Source organism: Coregonus lavaretus (assembly GCF_964263955.1).
Source record: "Coregonus lavaretus genome assembly, chromosome: 11".
Taxonomy (NCBI): domain Eukaryota; kingdom Metazoa; phylum Chordata; class Actinopteri; order Salmoniformes; family Salmonidae; genus Coregonus; species Coregonus lavaretus.
Genome location: NC_139998.1, coordinates 54,435,702 through 54,450,871, shown reverse-complemented (window position 1 = coordinate 54,450,871; position 15,170 = coordinate 54,435,702). Strand labels below are relative to the sequence as shown.

Here is a 15,170-nt window from a genome sequence, read left to right as displayed (position 1 = left end):
ACATCGAATTATGAGTCTTATGAGGGCGAACGCTATGCTGGTTTGATGTTTGTTTTTCCAGCCAGTCTGTTTATATGTAGTCCTGTGATCTACGGGCTAGTTTCCCAGAAACAGAAAGCATGTCTAATGGAAATTCTCCATCGTAAAAGCTTCTTAGTCGGAGACTCGGCTTTAATCTGTCAGGAAAACCAGGCCAAAATGTTGTGTATTACCAATAGCCTTGTGAATGTGCACAATCCCCATACACGCCATCGTCTTTGACAGTCAGGGGATCGCTAACCAGAGCGACCAGAAGAAACACAATAGATTCGTCCCAAAACTCTTCAATCAACACCGTTCCATATCTTCTTTCCATCAGTCATCATAAACATTAACGGTGAAACTTGGATGATAGGTTTCCACAGTGTGTAAATCCACCAGGCCCACTGAATACAGCAAAACCCACCAGGTCCTCTGAATACAGCAAAACCCACCAGGCCCACTGAATACAGCAAAACCCACCAGGCCCACTGAATACAGCAAAACCCACCAGGCCCACTGAATACAGCAAAAGCCTTGAAGGCCCACTGAATACAGCAAAAGCCTTGAAGGCCCTCTGAATAGGGCAAAACCCACCAGGCCCACTGAGTACAGAAAAACCCACCAGGCCCTCTGAATACAGCAAAACCCACCAGGTCCTCTGAATATAGCAAAACCCACCAGGCCCTCTGAATACAGCAAAAGCCTTGAAGGCCCTCTGAATACAGTAAAACCATGAAGGCCCTCTGAATACAGTAAAACCATGAAGGCCCTCTGAATACAGTAAAACCATGAAGGCCCTCTGAATACAGTAAAACCATGAAGGCACTCTGAATACAGCAAAACCATGAAGGCACTCTGAATACAGCAGAGGCCCAAGTTGAATCCGTGTAGCGACACAGAATGTAAGCTCACAAGATCAGGATGGTCGTATGAGGCTAAAGTGAGAGAGGTACTATAACCTGTGAAAGCCCTATAACCCGTGAAAGCCCTATAACCCGTGAAAGCCCTATAACCCGTGAAAGCCCTATAACCTGTGAAAGCCCTATATGCTTTGTGTGAGATAAACATCAGCAACGCCCCTTGCCACCTCCCCAACCCGACAGATCAGTGCAATTAAATTGAATAAATCAACCAAAAAAAAACACACTTCATATTTGACACAGAAAATGAAATATTAAGTGCCCGATTAGGCTGGTGCAAAACCTTTTCACACGGATGCAGGTAGACATATATACACACACACACACACACACACACACACACAAACACACACCCCTCACACACATTCACTTCATAGTACACACTTCCACTCACTTTTTTGTAAATGCACACATTATCTCACACACACACACACACACACACACACACACACACACACGCACACAAAGCAGGACGAACACGGCACCTCCACTGCCTCATCTTAAAAATATTTGTAAGGACGAACACGGCACCTCCACTGCCTCATCTTAAAAATATTTGTAACTCTGTGCAGCACTGACTGAAAGACTCCCTCCACAGACCTATCATTCCATCTCCTCTAGAACAACCAGTGGTGCCAGCTATGCCATTACAAGAACATTGGTCGCGGAGGCACTTGGCTATAATAGCATCAAATGGGTTGGAGTAAAACGTACTTGAATTAAAGGGATTCTTTGTTATTTGTTGTGGTTGATTTCAGTACTTCTACCTACCTTGTTCTATTTAAAATGATCACTTGTTCACATAAATGGCAGGACTACATCATACTATGATATCTGCAATCAGAGCAGCAAACCATAAAAGCAGAAAAAGTAGCCAATATATTAATATAATATGCCATTTAGCATATTGACAAGGCATTCAAAAAACAAAAGCAAGAATCCTGTCAGTTTAGGTGAAGGAAAAAATCTAATATTTTGATGAAGCTAAAGCTACTGAAAAACAATCAAAAGCATCAGAGCTCATCCACTATCCAGAAGCTTCCAGGGAGAAGAGGGACAAAGGAGGGATGAATGGAGGGGGGTCAGTCACTACAATCATTGTCGTGTTGTGCTCTTGGTTTTTTCTTCTTTCTTTTCCAGTCCTCGCTCCCTCGTTTCTCAGTCCGTCATCCTAGCTCCCACCTCCCTCGTTTCTCAGTCCGTCATCCTAGCTCCCACCTCCCTCGTTTCTCAGTCCGTCATCCTAGCTCCCACCTCCCTCGTTTCTCAGTCCGTCATCCTAGCTCCCACCTCCCTCGTTTCTCAGTCCGTCATCCTAGCTCCCACCTCCCTCGTTTCTCAGTCCGTCATCCTAGCTCCCACCTCCCTCGTTTCTCAGTCCGTCATCCTAGCTCCCACCTCCCTCGTTTCTCAGTCCGTCATCCTAGCTCCCTCCTCCCTCGTTTCTCAGTCCGTCATCCTAGCTCCCTCCTCCCTCGTTTCTCAGTCCGTCATCCTAGCTCCCTCCTCCCTCGTTTCTCAGTCCGTCATCCTAGCTCCCTCCTCCCTCGTTTCTCAGTCCGTCGTCCTAGCTCCCTCCTCCCTCGTCCTCCTCCTTATCCTCCTGCTCCTCCATGTTCTTGCGTGCCATCCTCTCCCGCCTCTCTGCCAGGCGCTGGCACCGCGGGCACTCCTTGCCTGCCCGGAAACATTTGCTGTGGAAACACGCCTTGCACTCTGAAAGACAAGACAACACAAAAGAAAGAGGTCAGTGCAAAAGCTACCATACTGAAACAATATGTAAGAGACACAGACAAACACACACAACTCGTATCCACATGGGTGGGGTCCATTTAAAAAAGACATTGTCTTGTGGATGTGCAGAGGAAGAATGCAAGGACATATATGGACAACGTCCTTATTCACTCAAAAGAGGTGTTCCATCTCATAACTCCCCTGCTAACCAACTAAGCAAACATGGGGGCGCGTTCGGCAACGGTAATAACCGGTTTGACAACATTTCTCACAATGGGAAGAGGGCTGAGGCGCTGTGATGTCACGGCAGAAGAACCAATGATAGTCTCTGAAGTGAGGGGGAGGGGTGACAGAGGACTATAAAAAAGAGGTAAGGCTGGTGGCAAGGCAGAAGGTGGGAGAGAGGAGTGGTAAAACACAGAAACCTGTCAAGATTCAGTTCCCTATTCAAACCAGTTCAGACATGACCGCAATGAGAAGCCTATCCTCAATAGAGGCAGAGACACTGCTTCTAAAGCTCAGACTTGTGTGCCTGAACCATTTCAAGAAACATCTGTGTGGAAGCGTCAATTGTATACTTTTTTTTAAACAATATTTTCTAATGAATATATTTTTCCCACGATAATGAAATGACAAAGAAACTGAAATTCACAAATGTGTTTATTTTACATTCAAACAGAGAAGTTGATGCTTAAATAATAATGGTGGACAGCCAGTCACACATCAAAATAATAAAAACCCTTTCTGTCACTCCAATTCATCGTCCTCCATTACGTACACATGAAATAGGCCCATATCTTCATTCCTCAAGCTTCACAATATAAACCTGTCTCTGTACTTAAATAAAACACTAAGAACCACTTTCAAATACTAAATAACTTTACAATTCTGTCAGGGGATGCAGACAGCAATAGCAACTCTTTGGCAAATTATGCCATGTCACATTTTAAATTCATGAACACAGCTGACAAACACTGTAGCCTATACCTCGGTTAAAAACAATGTTATTTGGCATTACCTCTAACATTTACATTCCTTACATCAAAAGGTGAGGCCAGTAGGACCTTTTGACCTTTGACAGCCATACTGAGTAGAGGCCAGAGGTCAGTGAGGCACCATGGAGAGGCCAGACAACAAGATCAAACAACTGTGGCAGCCACAACCAAAGATGTCAGATCATACTACAACTAACTACCTTACACCAGTAGTGCCACCCTGCACCAGAAAACCAGTTCAACCACCACCCTGCACAAGCAAACCAGTTCAACCACCACCCTGCACCAGAAAACCAGTTCAACCACCACCTTGCACCAGAAAACCAGTTCAACCACCACCATAGTGAGGGAAACCAGTTCAACCACCACCACCACCATAGTGAGGGAAACCAGTTCAACCAACCACCACCATAGTGAGGGAAACCAGTTCAACCAACCACCATAGTGAGGGAAACCAGTTCAACCACCACCATAGTGAGGGAAACCAGTTCAACCAACCACCACCATAGTGAGGGAAACCAGTTCAACCACCACCATAGTGAGGGAAACCAGTTCAACCACCACCACCATAGTGAGGGAAACCAGTTCAACCACCACCACCATAGTGAGGGAAACCAGTTCAACCACCACCACCATAGTGAGGGAAACCAGTTCAACCACCACCACCATAGTGAGGGAAACCAGTTCAACCACCACCACCATAGTGAGGGAAACCAGTTCAACCACCACCACCATAGTGAGGGAAACCAGTTCAACCACCACCACCATAGTGAGGGAAACCAGTTCAACCACCACCACCACAGTGAGGAAAGCTCAATCCACCACACACACAGGAGTGCAAAGAATTCCACGCAAGAAGTGATCAACAATGAAATTAACGAGGGAGTTGAAATTCTAGGCTGTGACTGCCAATGTGAATTGATACCCATGTAAACAATATCCTAGGTTGCATATTTCCATACCAATTCACCTCGGCCCACCTGTCTTCATTAAGTCTCTTAATAACTCTTTATGACAACTAGTACAAGTCAATGGCAATGAGAATGCTATACATTCTGCATCTCTAAATCATGTCTTTTGGAATTGGATGATATTTTCCTAATTCCAAATTGACCAGTAGGCCATAGGGGTTGATTGGGACAGCAACTGATCTGGGATTGATTGTAACCAAACCTTCTCTTGGTATTCCCTACTATTCTCTACATCCTTCCCAATACTCAGAGAGGGAATGTATTTCTGTTTGGAAGTCAATGAAAAGCTGCTTTCCCTCCTCTCCTCCCTCCATCCTCCTGTTTCTACCCTTCCTCTATCTGTCTTCTCTTCCTCCTCTGTTATGTTAGGCTTGGCTAGAGAGCCTTGGTCACCGCCCTCCATCTATTGCTCTGTTCCTTCCCCTTTACTTCTCTCCTCCTCCTCTGTCTCCACCCCCCTCTACTTCTCTCCTCCTCCTCCTCCTGTCTCCACCACCCTCTCCTCCCACTTTACTTCTCTCCTCCTCCTCTTGTCTCCTCCCACTTTACTTCTCTCCTCCTCCTCTGTCTCCTCCCCCTCTCCTCCTCCTCCTCCTCCTCCTCTGTCTCCACCACCCTCTCCTCCCACTTTACTTCTCTCCTCCTCCTCTTGTCTCCTCCTCCTCCTCTGTCTCCTCCCCCTCCTCCTCCTCTGTCTCCACCCCCCTCTACTTCTCTCCTCCTCCTCTTGTCTCCTCCCACTTTACTTCTCTCCTCCTCCTATTGTCTCCTCCCCCTTTACTTCTCTCCTCCTCCTCTTGTCTCCTCCCCCTCTCCTCCTGCTTCTCCTCCCTCTCCCTCCTACCTATTGTCATCCTCCTGGCTTTGCGTGTTTTGCGGGATCTCCAGTTAGATGGGGTCTCAGTCTCCTGCTCTTCCATTCCCTCTCTTTCCTTTCCCTCTCTTTCCTTTCCCTCTCTTTCCTTTCCCTCTCTTTCCTTTCCCTCTCTTTCCTTTCTCTCTCTTTCCATTCTATCGGTTTCTTCACTCATCTTCCTCCCCTCTTTCTTTCTGGTGTCTCTGGAGAAAATGTTGCGCAACCTAAGCCCCAAAAACCTCTCCCCTTTCACCGTGATCCCTCCATCCTTTCCTCCCACTACTACCCTACTGTTACTCTCCTCTACTTCACTTTCTCCTTTTTCCCAAGAATCTTTTTGAAAGAATTTCCCTTTACTTTCACACTTTTCTAATTCCTCTGCCTCTTTTTTCTCTTCCGCCTCTACTTTCCCTTTTGAGAAAGCCTTCGCTAGCCTCCCGACCCCTGGAACCATCCAGAGTCCTCTCCTCTCTTCCTTCTCTGTCCCTTCCTCATCCCCCTGTTTTTCTTTCTCTCTTTCACCGGATCCATTGTCCTTGGAGAAAGTGTTGGTTAGTTTGCTGACACCGAGGTCCTTAAATAAGTGGCCCTTCTCTTTCTTCACGTGTTCTTCTGCACTTCCCTCACCGTCTTCCCTCACCTCCCTTTCTTTGTCCTCCACAGTTTCATAGTTTCCTTCCTCCTCCACTCCTTCCCTCTCTCCTTCTCTCCCTCCCTCTAGCTCCCCATCTTCTACCCTTCCTTTACTCCAAAAGGCCTTGGCCAGAGTTCCATGTCTGAACGCTGTGAATAACAACCTCGTCTCCCATTCTGTTCTCCTTGTCTCCTTCTCTCCCTCTCCAGTCCATTTGTCCTTATCTTCCCTTGCCTCACTCTCTTCCTCTTCCTCTTCCTCTCCTCCCTCTCCCTCTCTCCTGTCTTGGGACAGGGCCCTGGCCAGCCTGCGGAACTTCCAATTTCTCCAGGAGGGGGTCAGGAAGGGAGAGGGGGCCCGCGGGACACCCAGTCCTCCCACCAGCAGGGGGGGCTCACCTTCGCAGCACGTGCACTTGTTCAGCTCGAAGGGGAAGATGATGTCTTTGTCGTTGCCGCAGAACTCACACACGAAGCCCTTGGCCTGACACAGCTGTGGGAGACAAAGACAGAAAGAGGGAAAATTGAAGGCATACACACTGAGAATAAAACTATTTTTTACTTTTAAAATGTCACGTTAGGACACCCTCAAGTCCACTGGAACACACGGCACAAATAGTCATTTGACACATACAGTACCTGCCATCTTATAGAACGACAACGTCAGAATGTTAGTTCACAATCACACTGGATTGGTGACGACCTATCATGCAACTCATATGGATAGAATGTACACACCCATATCAAAATGAATGTCTCTATTACAGGATCATAGCTTTAACTATAGTGACAACAGGAGTATCTAGTTCATGATAAGTCAATGCATTCTCACCACACAGCCGGTCACGTGTGCGGAACCCAATTTCAGCAGCTCCCGTAGCCGTGGGGCCAGCTCTCCGTTGCGCACAGCGCTGAGGTCGCTGAGGGAGAACAGGTGCAGGTCCTCAGTCAGGTGACAAGGGAGGCTGTCGAACTGGTCCAGCACGCTGTGGGGCGAAACACAGGGACACGCGTCAGGGGAATTCACACCATCCATAACTGGAATACTTTACCTGACAGTGCAGACACATAGCAGTAGCAGAGGAATACTATTTTAGAAGACATGTCAATGGAATGGACTGTCTCATACCAACAATACCAGTCATTGCAGGAGGACGCACGCACACACACACACACACACACACACACACACAACTTACTCTCTAGCTAGGCGGCAGGTCTTGAAGAGATTTTTCATGTGGAATAGTTGGACCCTCAAAACCTGAAGAATAGTAGGAAAATTCACTTAGTTTACAGAACGCATTTCAAACTCATAACTGTAACGCATTTTCCTTCTAGTACGAGTGGGTTACAGTAAAATGAACTAAAGTCAAGTAAAATAACTAACCAAACCAAACCTAAGATCAGATAAGCATTAAACTAGACTAACCAGGCTAAAGCATAACAAAGTTCAGTCCTCTCACCCGGACAGTCTCCAGCACTTTGTTCTTCTTGTAGAGGCTACTGTTGACGTCGTTGGGGTTGAACAGGGGGTCTCCTGATATCTTGCCCAGCAGGTCCCGGGCAAAGTTGCTGACGTAGTACTTGCTGAAGTCCCACTTCCTCAGCACGCGGCCCGGCACCACCGCCTGGGCGTTCTCGTGACAACACTGGCAGAAGTAGCGGCCCAGGTACTCGCAGTAGCGCAGTCGCTTGATGTAGTCTGTCCAGTGGAGGGGAGGAGGGGAAACAGAGTGGGTTTTAATGTGAGTGAGGCAGGGGGTGAGGTTTGACACAAAATGGCCGCCGTAGGATAGAAATAACATGGGTGGTCGTGCTTTGGCAGCGTGTGTCTTCAATATGGTTTGTACCTGGGTCTATGCGAGTCCCGCAGCCTGCACAGCGGTAGTTTTGCTTAGCCACAACTATCTTCCTCCTGATAGAGAGTAAAGGGGAGGGGGGAGGGTTAGTGAGACAGAAAAATAAAAATAGACAGAACGCGAGACAAAGAGACAGACAGACAGAGGGAGAGAGACACAGAGAGAGAGAGGGAGAGACAGAGAGAGGGAGAGACAGAGAGGGAGAGACAGTGAGAGGGAGAGAGAGAGAGAGAGAGAGAGATAGAGACAGCGAGAGAGAGATGGAGAGACAGCGAGAGAGAGAGGGAGAGAGAGAGGGAGAGACAGTGAGAGAGAGAGAGGGGGGAGAGAGAGAGAGAGAGAGAGAGGGAGAGACAGCGAGAGAGGGAGAGACAAAAAGGGGTAGAGGCAAACAGAGAATAGTGTGAAGTCAGCAACTAAGTTTGTGACCCGTGTGTTTGTGTGTGTGTGTGTGTGTGTGTGTGTGTTAAGGACTCACTTGGGCGCGGGGTGGATGTTGAAGATGATCTGGGGTCGCGGCGGGGCCCACTCCAGGTTCCCTCGCACCCGGATCCTCAGCTTGTAGATGTCAGCATGCTCCCCGTCGTCAGGAGAGATGGGCAGGGAGTCAGGGATGGGCAGGAGCTGAGGGGTAGAGGCAGGATACAGGTCAGTTTGTGTGAGTGTAGGGGGGTGTGTGTGTGTGTGTGTGTGTGTGTGTACCTTCTGTGGTGCGTCTTGCTCTGGGACCAGCCAGTCGAGCTCCGAGGCTGCGGGGAGCTGCATGCCCTCAAACTGCCTGAGGAGCCCCATGGCCACCGACTCAGCCGAGTTAGACTGGAGGAACGACGGAGAGCTGAGGAGAGAGAGAAAAATGTATCGTAGTAATAGAGAACAAGCATACACCAAACATCCCCGAACAACAGCTAAATTTTAACTACCACAAACAGCTTCATTTTAACTACCACAAACAGCTTCATTTTAACTACCACAAACAGCTTCATTTTAACTACCACAAACAGCTTCATTTCAACTATCACAAACAGCTTCATTTTAACCACCACAAACAGCTTAATTTCAACTACCACAAACAATTGCCCAATTTTAAGTACCATAAACAATAGCCCAATTTTAACTACCACAAACAATAGTCTAATTTTAACTACCACAAACAAAAATAGCCTAATTTTAACTACCACAAACAAAAATAGCCTAATTTTAACTATGTCGCCTTTTCTTTTTCAACTTTACCTCTGTGCTTGATAAGGGTTTGATCGGAACCTAAAAATTCTGTCTATAGTCCGGCCCACTCCACGGACTACCATTCTTCATTGGGCCAAGGAGGGGTGTGGCCAAGGCCAGGGGCAGGAGAAATCAATGTCAAAATATACAATATTGGTGAGAGATTTCGAGTGGAATACTATGGGATGTTGGAGTCAGCAAGCCTAGGCTAGTTTGAAAATGTGAGGGGTTTCGAAGAAGTGAATCTGGTAAAGAGCTACAAGCCTCAATGAAAACTAAGTGGAAACTAGGCTATTATGGATCACTAGGCTATTATGGATCACTAGGCTATTATGGATCACTAGGCTATTATGGATCACTAGGCTATTATGGATCACTAGGCTATTATGGATCACTAGGCTCAGGGGATGAAAGACAACTAGCATATGACCGACAAAAGTCATTAAACCAACTGAAAGAAAATCCCGACCGGGCTGATGGAAACAGGAAATGCCAGGACAAGTAAATAAGCATCTGCCTCTGATTTCAAAGGTTGCAAGTTCGAATCCAGCAATAGAAAGGCAAACATTTTGACTGTACAGCTACAAGGATGCACTTTCATGCTAGGTTTAGGACCTCATATTGAAGCTTATAGAGACACCAACTGATGTATAGAATAATCTTTAAATTATCTACTTTGGTTTAGATACAAGTATCATGAAACCTCTAACACAATAAATTCATTTGACTTTGGTGAAAATCAGTTTTTTGGACCTAACTTGCTTACCACTTTTTCCATGTGGTTTCTTCCTTCACAGACTCCATGAAATGATGACCTCTTCCTAAATATTTGGTCAAATGATTCATTTTTGTGTATGGTTTCCTAGAAACAAGGGCGGCTCAACTTCCCCCTTTGGCTCAACGTACTCCACTCTCCCCTAACAGGAGTCGGCAACCTTTTTCAAGTGAAGTGCCAATTTATAATTTATCCTACCATTTCTACCGATCTGCACGCCAGTTATGATTTTCACATGCGCATTACAACTATTTGTGCCCATAGATTATACACTTTTGGAGATCTTGGTTAAGACTTATCCTATCAGAGGGCAAGTTGGTGCTCTTAACAAATTGTTTACACCTGTCAAATCTCCACAAGTGCACAAGGGTCTAGAGGTCGATTTGGCCTACATATTTGAGGCTAGCAGGGGGGTTGTGAAGGGAGGAAGCAGTTCTTACATAGACTCTGATCTCAGGAAAGAGCGGCCACTGGATGTCACACTGCGCTTTATGTCTGCATCTGTATGTGTGAGAGAGAGAGACAGAGAGAGACAGAGAGACAGAGAGACAGAGAGAGAGAGAGAGAGAGAGAGAGAGAGAGAGAGAGAGAGATTAGGCTCTACTAGCATCATTTGGTTCAAAAGAAAGGCATCAAATTCAGACAATCAAAGAAAAATCACTACCTTTTTATGCAAAAGGACTGAAAGATTAACTCGTTAGTTCGCTGCAAATTCTGACATATTCAACAAGTGCCCTTTGTCTTATGAAAGCAAACCAAACAGCAGTATTTCTCACCAGAGCTAGAATTATCATCTCATCATTTATGAATAGCTACACCCTTATAGAACACAACTAATACGATTTGGTGGTAGTCCTTTGTAAAGCTCTTTACTCTAGTCTCGCATGTGTAGTATCCAATGTTTATTTTAAAGGAGCTATACGTAATATAGTTGCATTGTCTTTTCAGAAAATGTCAATATATCTACACTAATAGTGTAATGATAGCATTTCACAATATCTCCCCCCCCCAAAAAAAAATTGGGCCCACACAAAATTTAATTATAATGGTGCAGCCTTCTTATTGGTCAAACAAAAGACGGGCCGTCTCGTCAAATTAACTGGGGCCGAGTGAGTTCTACATGTTTGACGCTTACCCTTTGCTGGCCCCTAGTCAATTTGCAATTTTGAAACACTATCATTCCACTATTACTGTAGATATATTAAGGACATTCTGAAATTACAATGCAAAATATTACATATACCTCCTATAATGCAAGCCAGACTGTCATTGCTACCACTGCAGCACAGTGGAAATTGGCAACTTGACAAAGTGGAATGATTATTAGGTAGTTCCTGTTTCTAGGTGGAACTGAAAAGCAGTGAGACCGTGTGGAGTACCAACACCACTGGATGTGCATCAGCGAGGCCATCTCATGCACACAGAAAGCCTAAATCAATTGGTGAGTGAATGGATGGATGAATGAATGAAGACACAATAGCAGCAGCAGCTATGCACTGCTGCCAACAAATTGACAAGTCTAACTGAAGACCCCCACCGACATCAAAACCATAGGCGTATACATAAACTCACACCTCATCTCTCTAACTCTGGAGCAGCAAAGACATTATGAAGCCCAAATGCCAGGCCAGCGTCTAGCTGGATTCCAAATGGGAAAACCTTTCCCTCTGAAAGGACTAGGTACCAATGGGCACCGATCTGGAAGATATTATACCAAATGAAAAGTTCAAAAGAAAAAAGGTAGAGTCATTGACATATTGCTTAAAGCTGTCCATATGATGCTAACCCAAAGATATACAGTGAGGGAAAAAAGTATTTGATCCCCTGCTGATTTTGTACGTTTGCCCACTGACAAAGACATGATCAGTCTATAATTTTAATGGTAGGTTTATTTATAAACAGTGAGAGACAGAATAACAACAAAAAAATCCAGAAAAACACATGTCAAAAATGTTATGAATTGAATTGCATTTTAATGAGGGAAATAAGTATTTGACCCCTCTGCAAAACATGACTTAGTACTTGGTGGCAAAACCCTTGTTGGCAATCACAGAGGTCAGACGTTTCTTGTAGTTGGCCACCAGGTTTGCACACATCTCAGGAGGGATTTTGTCCCACTCCTCTTTGCAGATATTCTCCAAGTCATTAAGGTTTCGAGGCTGAAGTTTGGCAACTCGAACCTTCAGCTCCCTCCACAGATGTTCTATGGGATTAAGGTCTGGAGACTGGCTAGGCCACTCCAGGACCTTAATGTGCTTCTTCTTGAGCCACTTTGTTGCCTTGGCCGTGTGTTTTGGGTCATTGTCATGCTGGAAAACACATCCACGACCCATTTTCAATGCCCTGGCTGAGGGAAGGAGGTTCTCACCCAAGATTGATGGTACATGGCCCCGTCCATCGTCCCTTTGATGCGGTGAAGTTGTCCTGTCCCCTTAGCAGAAAAACACCCCCAAAGCATAATGTTTCCACCTCCATGTTTGACGGTGGGGATGGTGTTCTTGGGGTCATAGGCAGCATTCCTCCTCCTCCAAACATGGCGAGTTGAGTTGATGCCAAAGAGCTCCATTTTGGTCTCATCTGACCACAACACTTTCACCCAGTTCTCCTCTGAATCATTCAGATGTTCATTGGCAAACTTTAGATGGGCCTGTATATGTGCTTTCTTGAGCAGGGGGACCTTGCGGGCGCTGCAGGATTTCAGTCCTTCACGGCGTAGTGTGTTACCAATTGTTTTCTTGGTGACTATGGTCCCAGCTGCCTTGAGATCATTAACAAGATCCTCCCGTGTAGTTCTGGGCTGATTCCTCACCGTTCTCATGATCATTGCAACTCCACGAGGTGAGATCTTGCATGGAGCCCCAAGCCGAGGGAGATTAACAGTTATTTTGTGTTCCTTCCATTTGCGAATAATCGCACCAACTGTTGTCACCTTCTCACCAAGCTGCTTGGCGATGGTCTTGTAGCCCATTCCAGCCTTGTGTAGGTCTACAATCTTGTCCCTGACATCCTTGGAGAGCTCTTTGGTCTTGGCCATGGTGGAGAGTTTGGAATCTGATTGATTGATTGCTTCTGTGGACAGGTGTCCTTTATACAGGTAACAAGCTGAGATTAGGAGCACTCCCTTTAAGAGTGTGCTCCTAATCTCAGCTCATTACCTGTATAAAAGACACCTGGGAGCCAGAAATCTTTCTGATTGAGAGGGGGTCAAATACTTATTTCCCTCATTAAAATGCAAATCAATTTATATGATTTGACAAGCGTTTTTCTGGATTTTTTTGTTGTTATTCTGTCTCTCACTGTTCAAATATCAGCAGGGGATCAAATACTTTTTTCCCCTCACTGTATATATTTTTTATATTATTTCATCCTAATTTGTTTCAGGTCATGCTGCTAACCCATGCATGCCTACCCATGAACATCAGTCACTCAAAAAGGCAGAGAGAGTAAGGGGAGATGCGTTCTTCCTCAATTAATCTTTCCTCGATTCCTCGCCTCTACCCTCCTCACCTCCTTCGGTTGAGGAAGAGGTGAGGAGACAGGATGGGAGGAATCGAAGAAAGATAAATTGAGGAAGAGCCATGGAATCTAGCTACATTAGTCTAGCCCTCCACTAGGCTTGGACGGTATACCATATATACCGTATACCGGGGTATTTGATAAAAGCCACGGGATGATTTTTCAATACCCTCAAAACTATATTTTTTCAGATTTTCAATAAATGTGAATATTTGTAGGTACTTTTTAAGTTAATACCTAAAGTCAACTTCTGCAATACTTTAGGCAATGAAGCAGATTGTGTTCTTCCTTTCACGGGTCACATTATTTTACATTATGAAGTTTACCGTAGTTCCCCAGAACAGTTGAGCCAGTCACGTGTTTGTTTGTATATAGCACAACGGGAGATAGCGGGAGTCCAGCTGTGTATTTGGTTGATAGAGCCCAACCCTCCACACCCATAGCTCCCTGCCTCTCTAGCCCAGTCTCCCAGCCCCGCGTCAGTCCAGATACCCGAGAAGAGTGAGGCGAGCGACAGGGGGGAGGCCGCTGCTAGACACCTCCATCAGGGACCGGCCCTCACAGCCATCTTGAGAGACAGATTACACTCAGCAACCAGCCCCACACAACCACATATATACACTACACAATACCAGCCCCAACACCCCCACAAATATATACACTACACATTACCAGCCCCACACAACCACATATATACTACTACACATTACCAGCCCCACACAGCCACATATACAGTGGGGAGAACAAGCATTTGATACACTGCCGATTTTGCAGGTTTTCCTACTTACAAAGCATGTAGAGGTCTGTAATTTTTATCATAGGTACACTTCAACTGTGAGAGACGGAATCTAAAACAAAAATCCAGAAAATCACATTGTATGATTTTTAAGTAATTCATTTGCATTTTATTGCATGACATAAGTATTTGATCACCTACCAACCAGTAAGAATTCCGGCTCTCACAGACCTGTTAGTTTTTCTTTAAGAAGCCCTCCTGTTCTCCACTCATTACCTGTATTAACTGCACCTGTTTGAACTCGTTACCTGTATAAAAGACACCTGTCCACACACTCAATCAAACAGACTCCAACCTCTCCACAATGGCCAAGACCAGAGAGCTGTGTAAGGACATCAGGGATAAAATTGTAGACCTGCACAAGGCTGGGATGGGCTACAGGACAATAGGCAAGCAGCTTGGTTAGAAGGCAACAACTGTTGGCGCAATTATTAGAAAATGGAAGAAGTTCAAGATGACGGTCAATCATCCTCGGTCTGGGGCTCCATGCAAGATCTCACCTCGTGGGGCATCAATGATCATGAGGAAGGTGAGGGATCAGCCCAGAACTACACGGCAGGACCTGGTTAATGACCTGAAGAGAGCTGGGACCACAGTCTCAAAGAAAACTATTAGTAACACACTACGCCGTCATGGATTAAAATCCTGCAGCGCACGCAAGGTCCCCCTGATCAAGCCAGCGCATGTCCAGGCTCATCTGAAGTTTGCCAATGACCATCTGGATGATCCAGAGGAGGAATGGGAGAAGGTCATGTGGTCTGATGAGACAAAAATAGAGATTTTTGGTCTAAACTTCACTCGCCGTGTTTGGAGGAAGAAGAATGATGAGTACAACCCCAAGAACACCATCCCAACCGTGAAGCATGGAGGTGG

The 15,170-nt window shown here is 45.8% G+C and overlaps 1 protein-coding gene across 1 annotated transcript in view; it reads right to left on the bottom strand.

Moving 5' to 3' along the window:
- Positions 1-2,077: 2,077 nt before the first annotated feature.
- Positions 2,078-15,170, bottom strand: part of LOC311137598 (run domain Beclin-1-interacting and cysteine-rich domain-containing protein-like) — a 26,522-nt gene continuing 13,429 nt past the window's right edge. The window contains exons 4-13 of the mRNA XM_084172104.1: positions 13,930-14,032; positions 10,426-10,486; positions 8,692-8,824; positions 8,468-8,613; positions 7,981-8,045; positions 7,594-7,832; positions 7,330-7,391; positions 6,963-7,116; positions 6,530-6,623; positions 2,078-2,657 (exon numbers count right to left, since the gene is read on the bottom strand). Of these exons, the coding sequence (XP_084028230.1) occupies positions 2,509-2,657; positions 6,530-6,623; positions 6,963-7,116; positions 7,330-7,391; positions 7,594-7,832; positions 7,981-8,045; positions 8,468-8,613; positions 8,692-8,824; positions 10,426-10,486; positions 13,930-14,032 (1,206 nt within the window). The 3' untranslated portion in view covers positions 2,078-2,508. The remainder of the gene's footprint in view (positions 2,658-6,529; positions 6,624-6,962; positions 7,117-7,329; positions 7,392-7,593; positions 7,833-7,980; positions 8,046-8,467; positions 8,614-8,691; positions 8,825-10,425; positions 10,487-13,929; positions 14,033-15,170) is intronic.